Source organism: Oncorhynchus kisutch, linkage group LG17 (assembly GCF_002021735.2).
Source record: "Oncorhynchus kisutch isolate 150728-3 linkage group LG17, Okis_V2, whole genome shotgun sequence".
Lineage (NCBI taxonomy): Eukaryota > Metazoa > Chordata > Actinopteri > Salmoniformes > Salmonidae > Oncorhynchus > Oncorhynchus kisutch.
The window spans coordinates 5,321,170-5,334,336 of NC_034190.2; the positions used below are offsets into that span (position 1 = coordinate 5,321,170).

Genomic DNA, 13,167 nt, shown 5'->3' on the forward strand with positions numbered 1-13,167 from the left:
TATCCAATACTAATAATACTATGCATATATTAGCATCTGGGACAGAGTAGGCGGCAGTTCACTCTGGGCACGCTATTAATCCAAAAGTGAAAATGATGCCCCCTATCCCAAAAAGATTAAGAACAAATTGTTATTTACAATGACGGCCTACCAGGGAACAGACGGTTAACTGCCTTGATCAGGGGGCAGAACAACAGATTATTTTCCTTGTCAGCTTGGGGGATTCGATCTAGCAACCATCTGTACTGTCATTTCCTCTTTGTTATGAACTCTTTTGACCTAAATTACTTTTACAGGAAAAAGTCAGTTCTAAATGAATGTATCTTGGTTAAAAACAGGGTGTCACCCAGTCATCTTTGATTTAAATTACCATCGTGGATGATCTTTGTTTTAATATTAATTTAATATTCCACTCCTAACATTTTATTTGCAAGAACGTAATCAATTGATTAATTGATTAAGCCTCCTCCATTTACATTTACTTCGGGAACCCTTTCCGAACCCTTGACTTTTCCCACATTTTTGTTACATTACAGCCAGGGATGCACGATATTCCTGAGATTTTAATCCTTGTAACAATTCCCTGTTTTAGGTCAGTTAGGATCACAACTTTTTTTTAAGAATGTGAAATGTCAGAATAATAGTAGAGAGAATGATTTATTTCAGTTTCTATTTCTTCCATCACATTCCCAGTGGGTCAGAAGTTTACATACACTCAACTAGTATTTGGTAGCATTGTCTTTAAATTGTTTAACTTGGGCCAAGCATTTCGGGTAGCCTTCCACAAGCTTCCCACAATAAGTTGGGTTAATTTTGTCCCATTCCCCCTGACAGAGCTGGTGTAACTGAGTCAGGTTTGTAGGCCTCCTTGCTCGCACAAGCTTTTTTCAATTCTGCCCACAATATTTCTTTAGGATTGAGGTCAGGGCTTTGTGATGGCCACTCCAATACCTTGACTTTGTTGTCCTTAAGCCATTTTGCCACAACTTTGGAAATATGCTTGGGGTCATTGTCCATTTGGGAGACCCATTTGTGACCAAGCTTTAACTTCCTGACTGATGTCTTGATGTTGCTTCAATATGTCCACATAATTTTCCGTCCTCATGATGCCATCTATTTTGTGAAGTGCACCAGTCCCTCCTGCAGCAAAGCACCCCCACAACATGATGCTGTCGTCCCCGTGCTTCACGGTTGGGATGGTGTTCTTCAGCTTGCAAGCCTCCCCCTTTTTCCTCCAAACATAACGATGGTCATTATTGCCAAACGGTTCTATTTTTGTTTCATCAGACCAGAGGACATTTCTCCAAAAAGTATGATCTTTGTCCCCATGTGCAGTTGCAAAATGTAGTCTGGCTTTTTTTTATGGCGATTTTGGAGCAGTGGCCTCTTCCTTGTTGAGTGGCCGAGCAGGGTGCAAATTTGACCAACTGACTTGTTGGAAAGGTTGAAAGTCACTGAGCTCTTCAGTAAGGCCAATTTACTGCCAGTGTTTGTTTATGGAGATTGCATGGCTGTGTGCTCAATTTTATACACCTTTCCGCAACAGGTGTGGCTGAAATAGCCGAATCCACTCATTTGAAGTGGTGTTTACATACACTGTATATACACAAAAGTATGTTAAACATACTGTAGACGTCTCGAAGTTGTCTTCCATGTGTCTGCCCCCCCTGGGACTGTTGTCCCTGATACTATCATATCAGTATCCTAAAGCATACCTTCCAACTGCCAATTGTCCTTGTCCAAGTAAGGAATTAGGACTGTCCCTTAAACCAGTGTTCCAATGCTGTCTCCTCTTTCCCGCCAAAAAACCCTATTTGCCTATGAGAGGATCATCCTATCAAAACATAACAAGACAAGTGAAATAGAGAAATAAATGATAGTGGTGAGGGCTTTATTTTGTTAAGGAGCCCAATCTGTTATCTCAAATATGTCAAACGCACCACTAATAGATCCCTGCTCGGTCTACTTACAACCTTTCCCTCGTTCTTCCTCTCCTTCTCCCTGTCTTATTGGCCTGCTCTCCTGGGACTAGTTGTCCTCATTTAATAGAGATTCAATCAGAAGGACTTGAACGCACACACCACACCACACCACACACACATACACACACACACAGGCAGCTGTTGGGGATTAGGCTGGTCTTATTCAGTAGCTGAAGACACAAACCCACCACTGCATAGAATAGAATACAATAGAACAGACTAGACTAGTTCAAATTAAGGAGAGAGCTGGGTGGAAAAGCAGGTTCATGTTTATTGGGATGAGTCATATATATATATATATATATATATATATATATATATATATATATATATATATATATATATATATATATATATATATATATATATATATATATATATATATATATATATATATATATATATATATATATATATATATATATATATATATATATATATATATATATATATATATATATATATATATATATATATATATAGTTAGAGTGTATGTGTATATATATATATAAAATAAAACCTTTTGACGTCCTACCAGAATGACTCCTGTGGGGGCGTGGGTCCAAAAATGTATAAATCAAATATAAGACAAAACACACAAGAAGAGAGACAACACCATGGTAACAACACTACATAGAGAGAGACAACACCATGGTAACAACACTACATAGAGAGAGACAACACCATGGTAACAACACTACATAGAGAGAGACAACACCATGGTAACAACACTACATAGAGAGAGACAACACCATGGTAACAACACTACATAGAGAGAGACAACACCATGGTAACAACACTACATAGAGAGAGACAACACCATGGTAACAACACTACATAGAGAGAGACAACACCATGGTAACAACACTACATAGAGAGAGACAACACCATGGTAACAACACTACATAGAGAGAGACAACACCATGGTAACAACACTACATAGAGAGAGACAACACCATGGTAACAACACTACATAGAGAGAGACAACACCATGGTAACAACACTACATAGAGAGAGACAACACCATGGTAACAACACTACATAGAGAGAGACAACACCATGGTAACAACACTACATAGAGAGAGACAACACCATGGTAACAACACTACATAAAGAGAGACGGCACCATGGTAACAACACTACATAGAGAGAGACAACACCATGGTAACAACACTACATAGAGAGAGACAACACCATGGTAACAACACTACATAGAGAGAGACAACACCATGGTAACAACACTACATAGAGAGAGACAACACCATGGTAACAACACTACATAGAGAGAGACAACACCATGGTAACAACACTACATAGAGAGAGACAACACCATGGTAACAACACTACATAGAGAGAGACAACACCATGGTAACAACACTACATAGAGAGAGACGGCACCATGGTAACAACACTACATAGAGAGAGACGGCACCATGGTAACAACACTACATAAAGAGAGACGGCACCATGGTAACAACACTACATAAAGAGAGACGGCACTACATAGAGACGGCACTACATAGAGAGAGACAACACCATGGTAACAACACTACATAAAGAGAGACAACACCATGGTAACAACACTACATAAAGAGAGACGGCACTACATAGAGAGAGACAACACCATGGTAACAACACTACATAAAGAGAGACGGCACTACATAGAGACGGCACTACATAGAGACGGCACTACATAGAGACGGCACTACATAGAGACGGCACTACATAGAGAGAGACGGCACTACATAGAGAGAGACGGCACTACATAGAGAGAGACGACACTACATAGAGAGAGACGACACTACATAGAGAGAGACGACACTACATAGAGAGAGACAACACCATGGTAACAACACAACATAAAGAGAGACGGCACTACATAGAGAGAGACGGCACTACATAGAGAGAGACGGCACTACATAGAGAGAGACGGCACTACATAGAGAGAGACGACACTACATAGAGAGAGACGACACTACATAGAGAGAGACGACACTACATCGAGAGAGACGACACTACATAGAGAGAGACGACACTACATCGAGAGAGACAACACCATGGTAACAACACTACATAGAGAGAGGCAGCGCTACATAGAGAGAGACAGCGCTACATAGAGAGAGACAGCGCTACATAGAGAGAGACAGCGCTACATAGAGAGAGACAGCGCTACATAGAGAGAGACAGCGCTACATAGAGAGAGACAGCGCTACATAGAGAGAGACAGCGCTACATAGAGAGAGACAGCGCTACATAGAGAGAGACAGCGCTACATAGAGAGAGGCAGCCCTACATAGAGAGAGAGGCAGCCCTACATAGAGAGAGAGGCAGCCCTACATAGAGAGAGAGGCAGCCCTACATAGAGAGAGAGGCAGCGCTACATAGAGAGAGACAGCGCTACATAGAGAGAGACTGCACTACATAGAGAGAGACAGCGCTACATAGAGAGAGACAGCGCTACATAGAGAGAGACAGCGCTACATAGAGAGAGACAGCGCTACATAGAGAGAGACAGCGCTACATAGAGAGAGACAGCGCTACATAGAGAGAGACAGCGCTACATAGAGAGAGGCAGCCCTACATAGAGAGAGAGGCAGCCCTACATAGAGAGAGAGGCAGCGCTACATAGAGAGAGACAGCGCTACATAGAGAGAGACTGCACTACATAGAGAGAGGCGACACCATGGTAACACCACTACATGAAGAGAGACGACACTACATGAAGAGAGACGACACTACATGAAGAGAGACGACACTACATGAAGAGAGACGACACTACATGAAGAGAGACGACACTACATGAAGAGAGACGACACTACATGAAGAGAGACGACACTACATGAAGAGAGACGACACTACATGAAGAGAGACGACACTACATGAAGAGAGACGACACTACATGAAGAGAGACGACACTACATGAAGAGAGACGACACTACATGAAGAGAGACGACACTACATGAAGAGAGACGACACTACATGAAGAGAGACGGCACTACATGAAGAGAGACGGCACTACATGAAGAGAGACGGCACTACATGAAGAGAGACGGCACTACATGAAGAGAGACGGCACTACATGAAGAGAGACGGCACTACATGAAGAGAGACGGCACTACATGAAGAGAGACGGCACTACATGAAGAGAGACGGCACTACATAAAGAGACCCAAGACAGCATCACGGTAACAACACAACATGGTAGCAGCTCAAAACATGGTACATTCTAGAGATGGAATGGTATGAACATTTCATATCCTGATGACAGTGACCAAAATGATCACGGTTGTCAGTATTGTCAAGGTATTTTAAAAGTATGCTAGAAATGCTCAGAGGTTCAAGGAGCTGGCACAGTTGCTCCATGACACTTATGTCGACATCATTTGGGCATCAGATTCCACGTTCCTTGTTCTCCAGCCAGTGTCACACAGACTGGCTGCTGTTCTCTGATTAAACACTCAAGCATCTTGTCTTTTCACCGGGTCACCACATCCTCATGGATCAGAGCCTTCTGTGGCAATGTTGAGGGCAGCTTGCTTTTTCTCTCCGTCCTCTCCTTCTCTTCCAGCTCCGTGAGAAGCCTTGGACCAGATGACGGCAAGCCTTGACTGCTGTGTCAACTCTCTGAATTTTTCAGAGCCTTTGAGATGGCCAGGTTCAAATGAAGGTCGAAGCAGCCAAAGCCACAGATCTGGGACCTGTTCAAAAGCCTTGGTCGTGTTTGTTACGTTTTCTGTGGTTTTTCAGACCTGGTCTTCATTGTCTGGAGCTTGTTTTGATGTGGGTCCATAAGCAGCCTGCCTTTCTAAACTCTTACTGGAGTGTCTGTCACAACTGTAGATGAGGGGGGGACCAGTAGCTTTACTGGGTTTGCCTGCTGCACACACACTCTGTAAACAAGGGAATAGCAAATATATTATTGGTGGTGGTACATTTATAATTATTCAAACACACACACACTATCTTCTGTGTTGCATTTGAGTATATGCAATGACCCCATGCGCATTTTACATAAATACAAACGAGTCTTACGAAGACCGTGATAGTAATTGCAAATGAGCCCAACAATCGACATAAATATAGGAGTCTATGGTGTGGGGGTTGGGGGGGGGGGGGGTCTATGGTGTGGGGAGTCTATGGTGTGGTGAGTCTATGGTGTGGGGAGTGTGGTGAGTCTATGGTGTGGTGAGTCTATGGTGTGGGGAGTCTATGGCGTGTGGGGAGTCTATGGCGTGTGGGGAGTCTATGGCGTGGGGGGCGTGGGGAGTCTATGGCATGGGGCGTCTATGGTGTGGGGAGTGTGGGGAGTCTATGGCGTGGGGAGTCTATGGCGTGGGGAGTGTGGGGAGTCTATGGCGTGGGGAGTCTATGGCGTGGGGAGTGTGGGGAGTCTATGGTGTGGGGAGTCTATGGCGTGTGGGGAGTCTATGGGGTGTGGGGAGTCTATGGGGTGTGGGGAGTCTATGGGGTGTGGGGAGTCTATGGGGTGTGGGGAGTCTATGGGGTGGGGGGAGTCTATGGGGTGGGGGGAGTCTATGGGGTGGGGGGTGTGGGGAGTCTATGGCGTGGGGAGTCTATGGTGTGGGGAGTCTATGGCATGGGGGGTGTGGGGAGTCTATGGCGTGTGGGGAGTCTATGGTGTGGGGAGTCTATGGTGTGGGGAGTCTATGGCGTGGGGAGTCTATGGCGTGGGGGGTGTGGGGAGTCTATGGGGTGTGGGGAGTCTATGGGGTGGGGGGAGTCTATGGGGTGGGGGGTGTGGGGAGTCTATGGCGTGGGGAGTCTATGGTGTGGGGAGTCTATGGCATGGGGGGTGTGGGGAGTCTATGGTGTGGGGAGTCTATGGCGTGGGGAGTCTGGCGTGGGGAGTGTGGGGAGTCTATGGCGTGGGGGGTGTGGGGAGTCTATGGGGTGGGGGGAGTCTTTGGCGTGGGGGGAGTCTATGGCGTGGGGGGGGGTGGGGGGAGTCTATGGCGTGGGGGGAGTCTAACCATATATATATAAATTCCTGGTTAAATAAAGGTGAAATAAAATTTAAAAAACAGTATGGGGTGCAGTGATATATAAGGAGCATTGGTGGAAAATCTGATGGCTGAATGGTAAAGAACATCATCTACCCGCCAATCTATAAATGACTTCTCCGTAATCTAGCATGGGTAGGAGGGTCATCTGAATCAGGGTTCGTTTGGTGAAAGAGGAGCGATTACGATACAGGAAACCAAGTCTAGATTTAACTTTAACCTGCAGCTTTGATATGTGCTGAGAGAAGGACAGTGTACCGTCTAGCCATACTCCCAAGTACTTGTATGAGGTGACTACCTCAAGCTCTAAACCCTTAGAGGTAGTAATCACACCTGTAGGGAGAGGGGCATTCTTCTTACCAAACCACATCACCTTTGTTATGGAGGTGTTCAGGACAAGGTTAAGGGTAGAGAGCTTGTTGGACACTAAAAAAGCTTTGTTGTAGAGAGTTTAACACAACATCTGGGGAGGGGCCAGCTGAGTATAAGACTGTATCTGCATGTAAATGGATGAGATAGCTCAGGCAGTAGGCAGCTATGTTGATGTAAATTGAGATGAGCGTGGGGCCTAGGATTGAGCCTTGGGGTACTCCCTTGGTGACAGGCAGTGGCTGAGACAGCAGATTTTATGACTTTATACACTGCACTCTTTGAGAGAGGTAGTTAGCAAACCACTCCAACCCCTCAGACACTAATAGTCTTTAGCTGGCCCACAAGAAAGGACAACATTGCTTAGAATCAAGGTTACACATCCATAACCTGAGCGGGAACCAGATTTATTACCAGAGAGAATACTATAGACATCAAGAAAGCCGGTCATTTGATTATTGTCAAGTTTTTCAAACACTTTTGATAAACAGGGCAAAATAGAAATAGACCTGTAACAGTTAGGATCAGCTTGATCTCCCCTTTAAATAAAGGATGAACCGTGGCTGCCTTCCAAGCACTGGGAAGCTCCCCAGGAAGGAGAAAGGCTTGGCGATGATCGGGTCAGCAACCTTAAAGAAGAAAGGGTCTAAACCATCTGACACAGATGGTTTTTATTGGGTCAAGTTTAAGGAGCTGCTTTAGCACCTCTGACTCAGTGACCGCCTGCAGGGAGAAACTTTGTAGCGGGGCAGGGGTAAAAGAGGGAGGAGCATCAGGGATAGTCTCATTCGACGGGGTGGTTGATGAGGAAATGTTGGACGGGCAAGGAGACATGGATGAGTCAAATGGGAATCCTGACTTAATGAAGGGTTGATTTAAAGAGCTCAGCCATGTGCTTCTTGTCAGTAACAACCACATCAACATTAAGGGACATGTGTGAGGAGGGTTTATTCTCCAGGTCTTTAACTGTTTTCCAGAACTTCTTGGGGTTAGACCCATAAAGAGACAACTGCTTCTTAAAGTAACTAGCTTGGGCCTTCCAGATTAGCCTGAGTACACTTAATTTCTCATTTGCCTGAACGATAGCCAGTCAACCTGAGTGTGTGTGTGTGTGTGCCGAGCCTTTCGCCAAATGCAATTCTTGAGGTGGAGTAACTCTACAAGATCACGGTTGAACCAGGGGCTGAACCTGTTTTTAATTCCCATTTTCTTTATGGGGGTGTGTTTGTTAACAATACCACTAAAAATATCTAAAAAGAAGGTCCAAGAGTCCTCGACAGAGGGGATCAAGCCGATTCTATAACATTTTTTTTAGCAAGCGTCTATGACAAATCACGACAGGTCGTTTCACTGAGCAGCCATTACGAACACAGGCTGTAAAACAGTGATCACTAAGGTCATTACAGAAAACACCAGACCTGATACCTATCAGGATTATTTGTGAAGATAACCAGCGAGGAGAGTAGCCTTTTCTGGGTGTTTGGTGTCGTGTGTGTGTGTGTGTGTGTGTGTGTGTATATATACCTTGTGGGATTGGTAACAATCTTGTCCTGGAGGCAGAACTGAATGATTTCTGATAGCTTTGTGGTTGTGCTAGCTCATGATCACTCTGCAGAGCTGCCTCCAGAACAAGATTCATGATGAGAAAAGCTAACCTGTGATGGATACAGTAGACTGGCCGGAGAGATGGGAAACAGTTGCGGAGGAATGGAGGGAGGGAGGGGAGAGAAACAGTCAAGGCGGAGGAGATGAATGAATGAATGAATGAATTAATTAATGGAGGGAGGGAGGGAGGGAGGTGAGAGAAACAGTCGAGGAGGAGGGGAGCAATGGAGGGAGGGAGGGAGGGGAGGAATGGAGGGAGGGAGGGAGGGAGGGGAGAGAAACAGTCGAAGGGGAGGAATGGAGGGAGGGAGGGAGGGGAGAGAAACAGTCGAAGGGGAGGGAGGGAGGGAGGGAGGGGAGAGAAACAGTCGGAGGGGAGGAATGGAGGGAGGGAGGGAGGGGAGAGAAACAGTCAGAGAAATGGAGGGGAAAGCTAAAGGGACACGACTGGGAAGTAGAGAGAGAAGATGAATGTGCCCAAAGAGTGAGAGGGTTGGCGCGTGTCTGGAGGAGGCTGGTACGAGCTCTTTTGAATAGCTCGAGCTGTGTGTGTGTGTGTGTGTGCTCTCCCTGCTTTGAGGACCAAACCCCTCTCAGGAGCCATTGAGGATCGCGACTCCGAATTAGAGCCGAATTAGAGCCACATTACCCTGACACTCGCCCCCCCTCTCGCCCGGTCTCCTCTCCTCTTCTGTCTCCTCTCTATCCACTCCCCTGTCATGTCTACTGTCTCTCCTCTGTCTCCACTACTATTCACTCACTCCTTTTCGCTTTCCGTTGGGTTCTCGTGTCCTCGGTCTCCACTTCCTCCATTCTTTTCTCTCCTCTTCTGTCTCCTCCTGTCTCACTCCTCTTCTCTGTCATCATGTCAGGTAGTCCTGAGGCATGGTCCTAGGGCTCAGGTCCTCCGAGAGAAAGAAAGAGAGAATTCGAGAGAGCATACTTAAATTCACACAGGACATCGGATAGGACAGGAGAAGTACTCCAGATATAACAAACTGTCCCTAGCCCCCCGACACAAACTACTGCAGCATAAATACTGGAGGCTGAGACGGGAGGAGTCAGGAGACACTGTGGCCCTATCCGATGATACCCCCGGACAGGGCCAAACAGGAAGGATATAACCCCACCCACTTTGCCAAAGCTCAGCCCCCACACCACTAGAGGGATATCTTCAACCACCAACTTACCATCCTGAGACAAGGCCGAGTATAGCCCACAAAGATCTCCGCCATGGCACAACCCAAGGGGGGGCGCCAACCCAGACAGGAAGACCACATCAGTGACTCAAGTGACGCACCCCTCCTAGGGACGGTATGAAAGAGCCCTAGTAAGCCAGTGACTCAGCCCCTGTAATAGGGTTAGAGGCAGAGAATCCCAATGGAAAGAGGGGAACCGGCCAGGCAGAGACAGCAAGGGCGGTTCGTTGCTCCAGAGCCTTTCCGTCCACCTTCCCACTCCTGGGCCAGACTACACACAATCATATGACCACTGAAGAGATGAGTCTTCAGTAAAGACTTAAAGGTTGAGACCGAGTTTGCGTCTCTGACATGGGTAGGCAGACCATTCCATAAAAATGGAGCTCTATAGGAGAAAGCCCTGCCTCCAGCTGTTTGCTTAGAAATTCTAGGGACAATTAGGAGGCCTGCGTCTTGTGACCGTAGCGTACGTGTAGGTATGTACGGCAGGACCAAATCAGAGCGATAGGTAGGAGCAAGCCCATGTAATGCTTTGTAGGTTAGCAGTAAAACCTTGAAATCAGCCCTTGCCTTGACAGGAAGCCAGTGCGGAGAGGCTAGCACTGGAGTAATATGATCACATTGTTGGGTTCTAGTCAGGATTCTAGCAGCCGTATTTAGCACCAACTGAAGTTTATTTAGTGCTTTTTCCGGGTAGCTGGAAAGTAGAGCATTGCAGTAGTCTAACCTAGAAGTGACAAAAGCATGGATACATTTTTCTGCATCATTTTTGGACAAAAAGTTTCTGATTTTTGCAATGTTACGTAGATGGAAAAAAGCTGTCCTTGAAATGGTCTTGATATGTTCTTCAAAAGAGAGATCAGGGTCCAGAGTAACGCCGAGGTCCTTCTCCACTGCTTTCTCTCCTATGTCTCATCTCCTAGCAGGGTGTGACGATTACCCTGCCAAGCACAGATTAAGCACCGTCTGTTACAATCCTTTTTGTACTAATTAGAGTTTCGATTAGCCTTTTCGTTAATGTCTGTCTCTTTTTATCTATCCGTTCAGCCGTGTTATCTCTTCATTTCTGATATAAATGTTTTGATATCTATCCCATCCTCTTAGATCCGCGGAACATTCCTCAGAACACGTGTCCAACTCCACGGAGGATCCTGTCTGCTTGTTATCACTCCTCCCTTTTACCTGGTTGATGAGGTCACTAATTAGTAAGGAACTTGCCTCACCTGCTTATCTAGGTCTTAATTGAAAGTAAGAAACCGTGGAATGAGTTTGACACCACGTATGTTTTAAAGGAGTATACCCCCCCCCCCAAGCGGACTGCGTTTTCTGTTACGCTGACAGGCACAGAGGTAGATGGGTACACGCACTGACAACTAGGAGAACACGTTGATCGTTCCTTCACTTTGTGTGTGTGTGTGAGAGGAAGTGGTACACTGTCTGGTAATTTTAGGGAGCGTTATGTTCTCATTACTGATGGTGTGCCTGCCTTCTGTAATGTCAATGCCCCCCCCCCTCACTAAATTTAGGCTAAATGTAGGGAGCCTGAAGAGACTACAGTACATGAATGTGTAGGGAGCCTGAAAAGAGAGACTACAGTACATGAGACCATTTAGGAGCATCTTAGCATTGAGGTTAGAGAGACTCCTCCGAGACGTTGACACTCAGTTGTCACATTCTAATATCCAATGGTGGTAGTGTCCGTGGGTCTGCTTAGCTCAGTGGCTGTTCTGTTATCCGACTGGCAGTGTCTGTGGGTCTGCTTAGCTCAGTGGCTGTTCTGATATCCGACTGTGGCAGTGTCCGTGGGTCTGCTTAGCTCAGTGGCTGTTCTGTTATCCGACTGTGGCAGTGTCCGTGGGTCTGCTTAGCTCAGTGGCTGTTCTGTTATCTGACTGTGGCAGTGTCCGTGGGTCTGCTTAGCTCAGTGGCTGTTCTGTTATCCGACTGTGGCAGTGTCCGTGGGTCTGCTTAGCTCAGTGGCTGTTCTGTTATCTGACTGTGGCAGTGTCCGTGGGTCTGCTTAGCTCAGTGGCTGTTCTGTTATCTGACTGTGGCAGTGTCCGTGGGTCTGCTTAGCTCAGTGGCTGTTCTGTTATCCAACAGTGTCCGTGGGTCTGCTTAGCTCAGTGGCTGTTCTGTTATCCGACTGTGGCAGTGTCCGTGGGTCTGCTTAGCTCAGTGGCTGTTCTGTTATTGGCTACTGTTTCTCACTCTACATTGTTTTGCTTTAATTGCAGTTCAATTGGTCTCTGACAACTTCTCTGCCTTGTCTTGTCGATCTTGACATCTGATTGGTTCTCTCTCTCTTCCTCAGGTGTATCGTGGGCTGGACATCATAACCAATAAGGTGACGGCTGAGGAGCGTGCCCAGTGCAGTCATCACATGATCAGCTTCGTGGATCCCTTGGTCAGCAGCTACACTGTGGTAGACTTCAGGAACAAGGCCCTGGCTCTCATATCCTTTATGAATGTACTTCCTGTATGGGTGAGACATGTGGACCACAACGCTCGCGCACGTCAACGAGCGTCTGCGTAGCAAGGCGCTAAAATAGAACTTGGTTGTATTTGTGGCGCTTGACGCGCTGCCAGTCCCGCCCCTCAATCTCATTGGTTTTTAGGAGCACATACCCACGTGGGTGATTGGAAGATGAACTGAGGTCCACACTCCAGTCCAGTTGGTGGTGGTAATGATTGTGCATTTCAGGAAAAATAGCAACCCAATGTTTATATCCCAGGACAAACTAGTTAGCAACAGCTAGCTAAACGATACCAATACCGATAACCAATATTTCAAATTTGTGTGGCTTTTTAAGCCTTCTAGTACAGTTAAATAGTTAAAACACACATGGACTCAACATCTCAGTGCAAGAGGCGTCACTACCGTCCCTGGTTCGAATCCAGGCTCTATCACATCTGGCCGTGATTGGGCGTCCCATAGGGAGCTGCACAATTGGCCCAGCATAGTCCGGGTTTAGCAGGGGTAGGCGTGGA

The 13,167-nt window shown here is 46.3% G+C and overlaps 1 protein-coding gene across 3 annotated transcripts in view; it reads left to right on the forward strand.

The window, feature by feature from the left end:
* Positions 1-13,167, forward strand: part of trit1 (tRNA isopentenyltransferase 1) — a 77,636-nt gene that overhangs the window by 21,371 nt on the left and 43,098 nt on the right. For 2 of the 3 annotated variants that reach the window (XM_031795022.1, XM_020507147.2), the window contains exon 2: positions 12,491-12,631. In XM_031795022.1, coding sequence (XP_031650882.1) covers positions 12,491-12,631 — 141 coding nt within the window. Of the gene's footprint in view, positions 1-11,280; positions 11,382-12,490; positions 12,632-13,167 lie in introns of all 3 variants that reach the window. The other variant, XM_031795023.1, reaches the window with a different exon arrangement.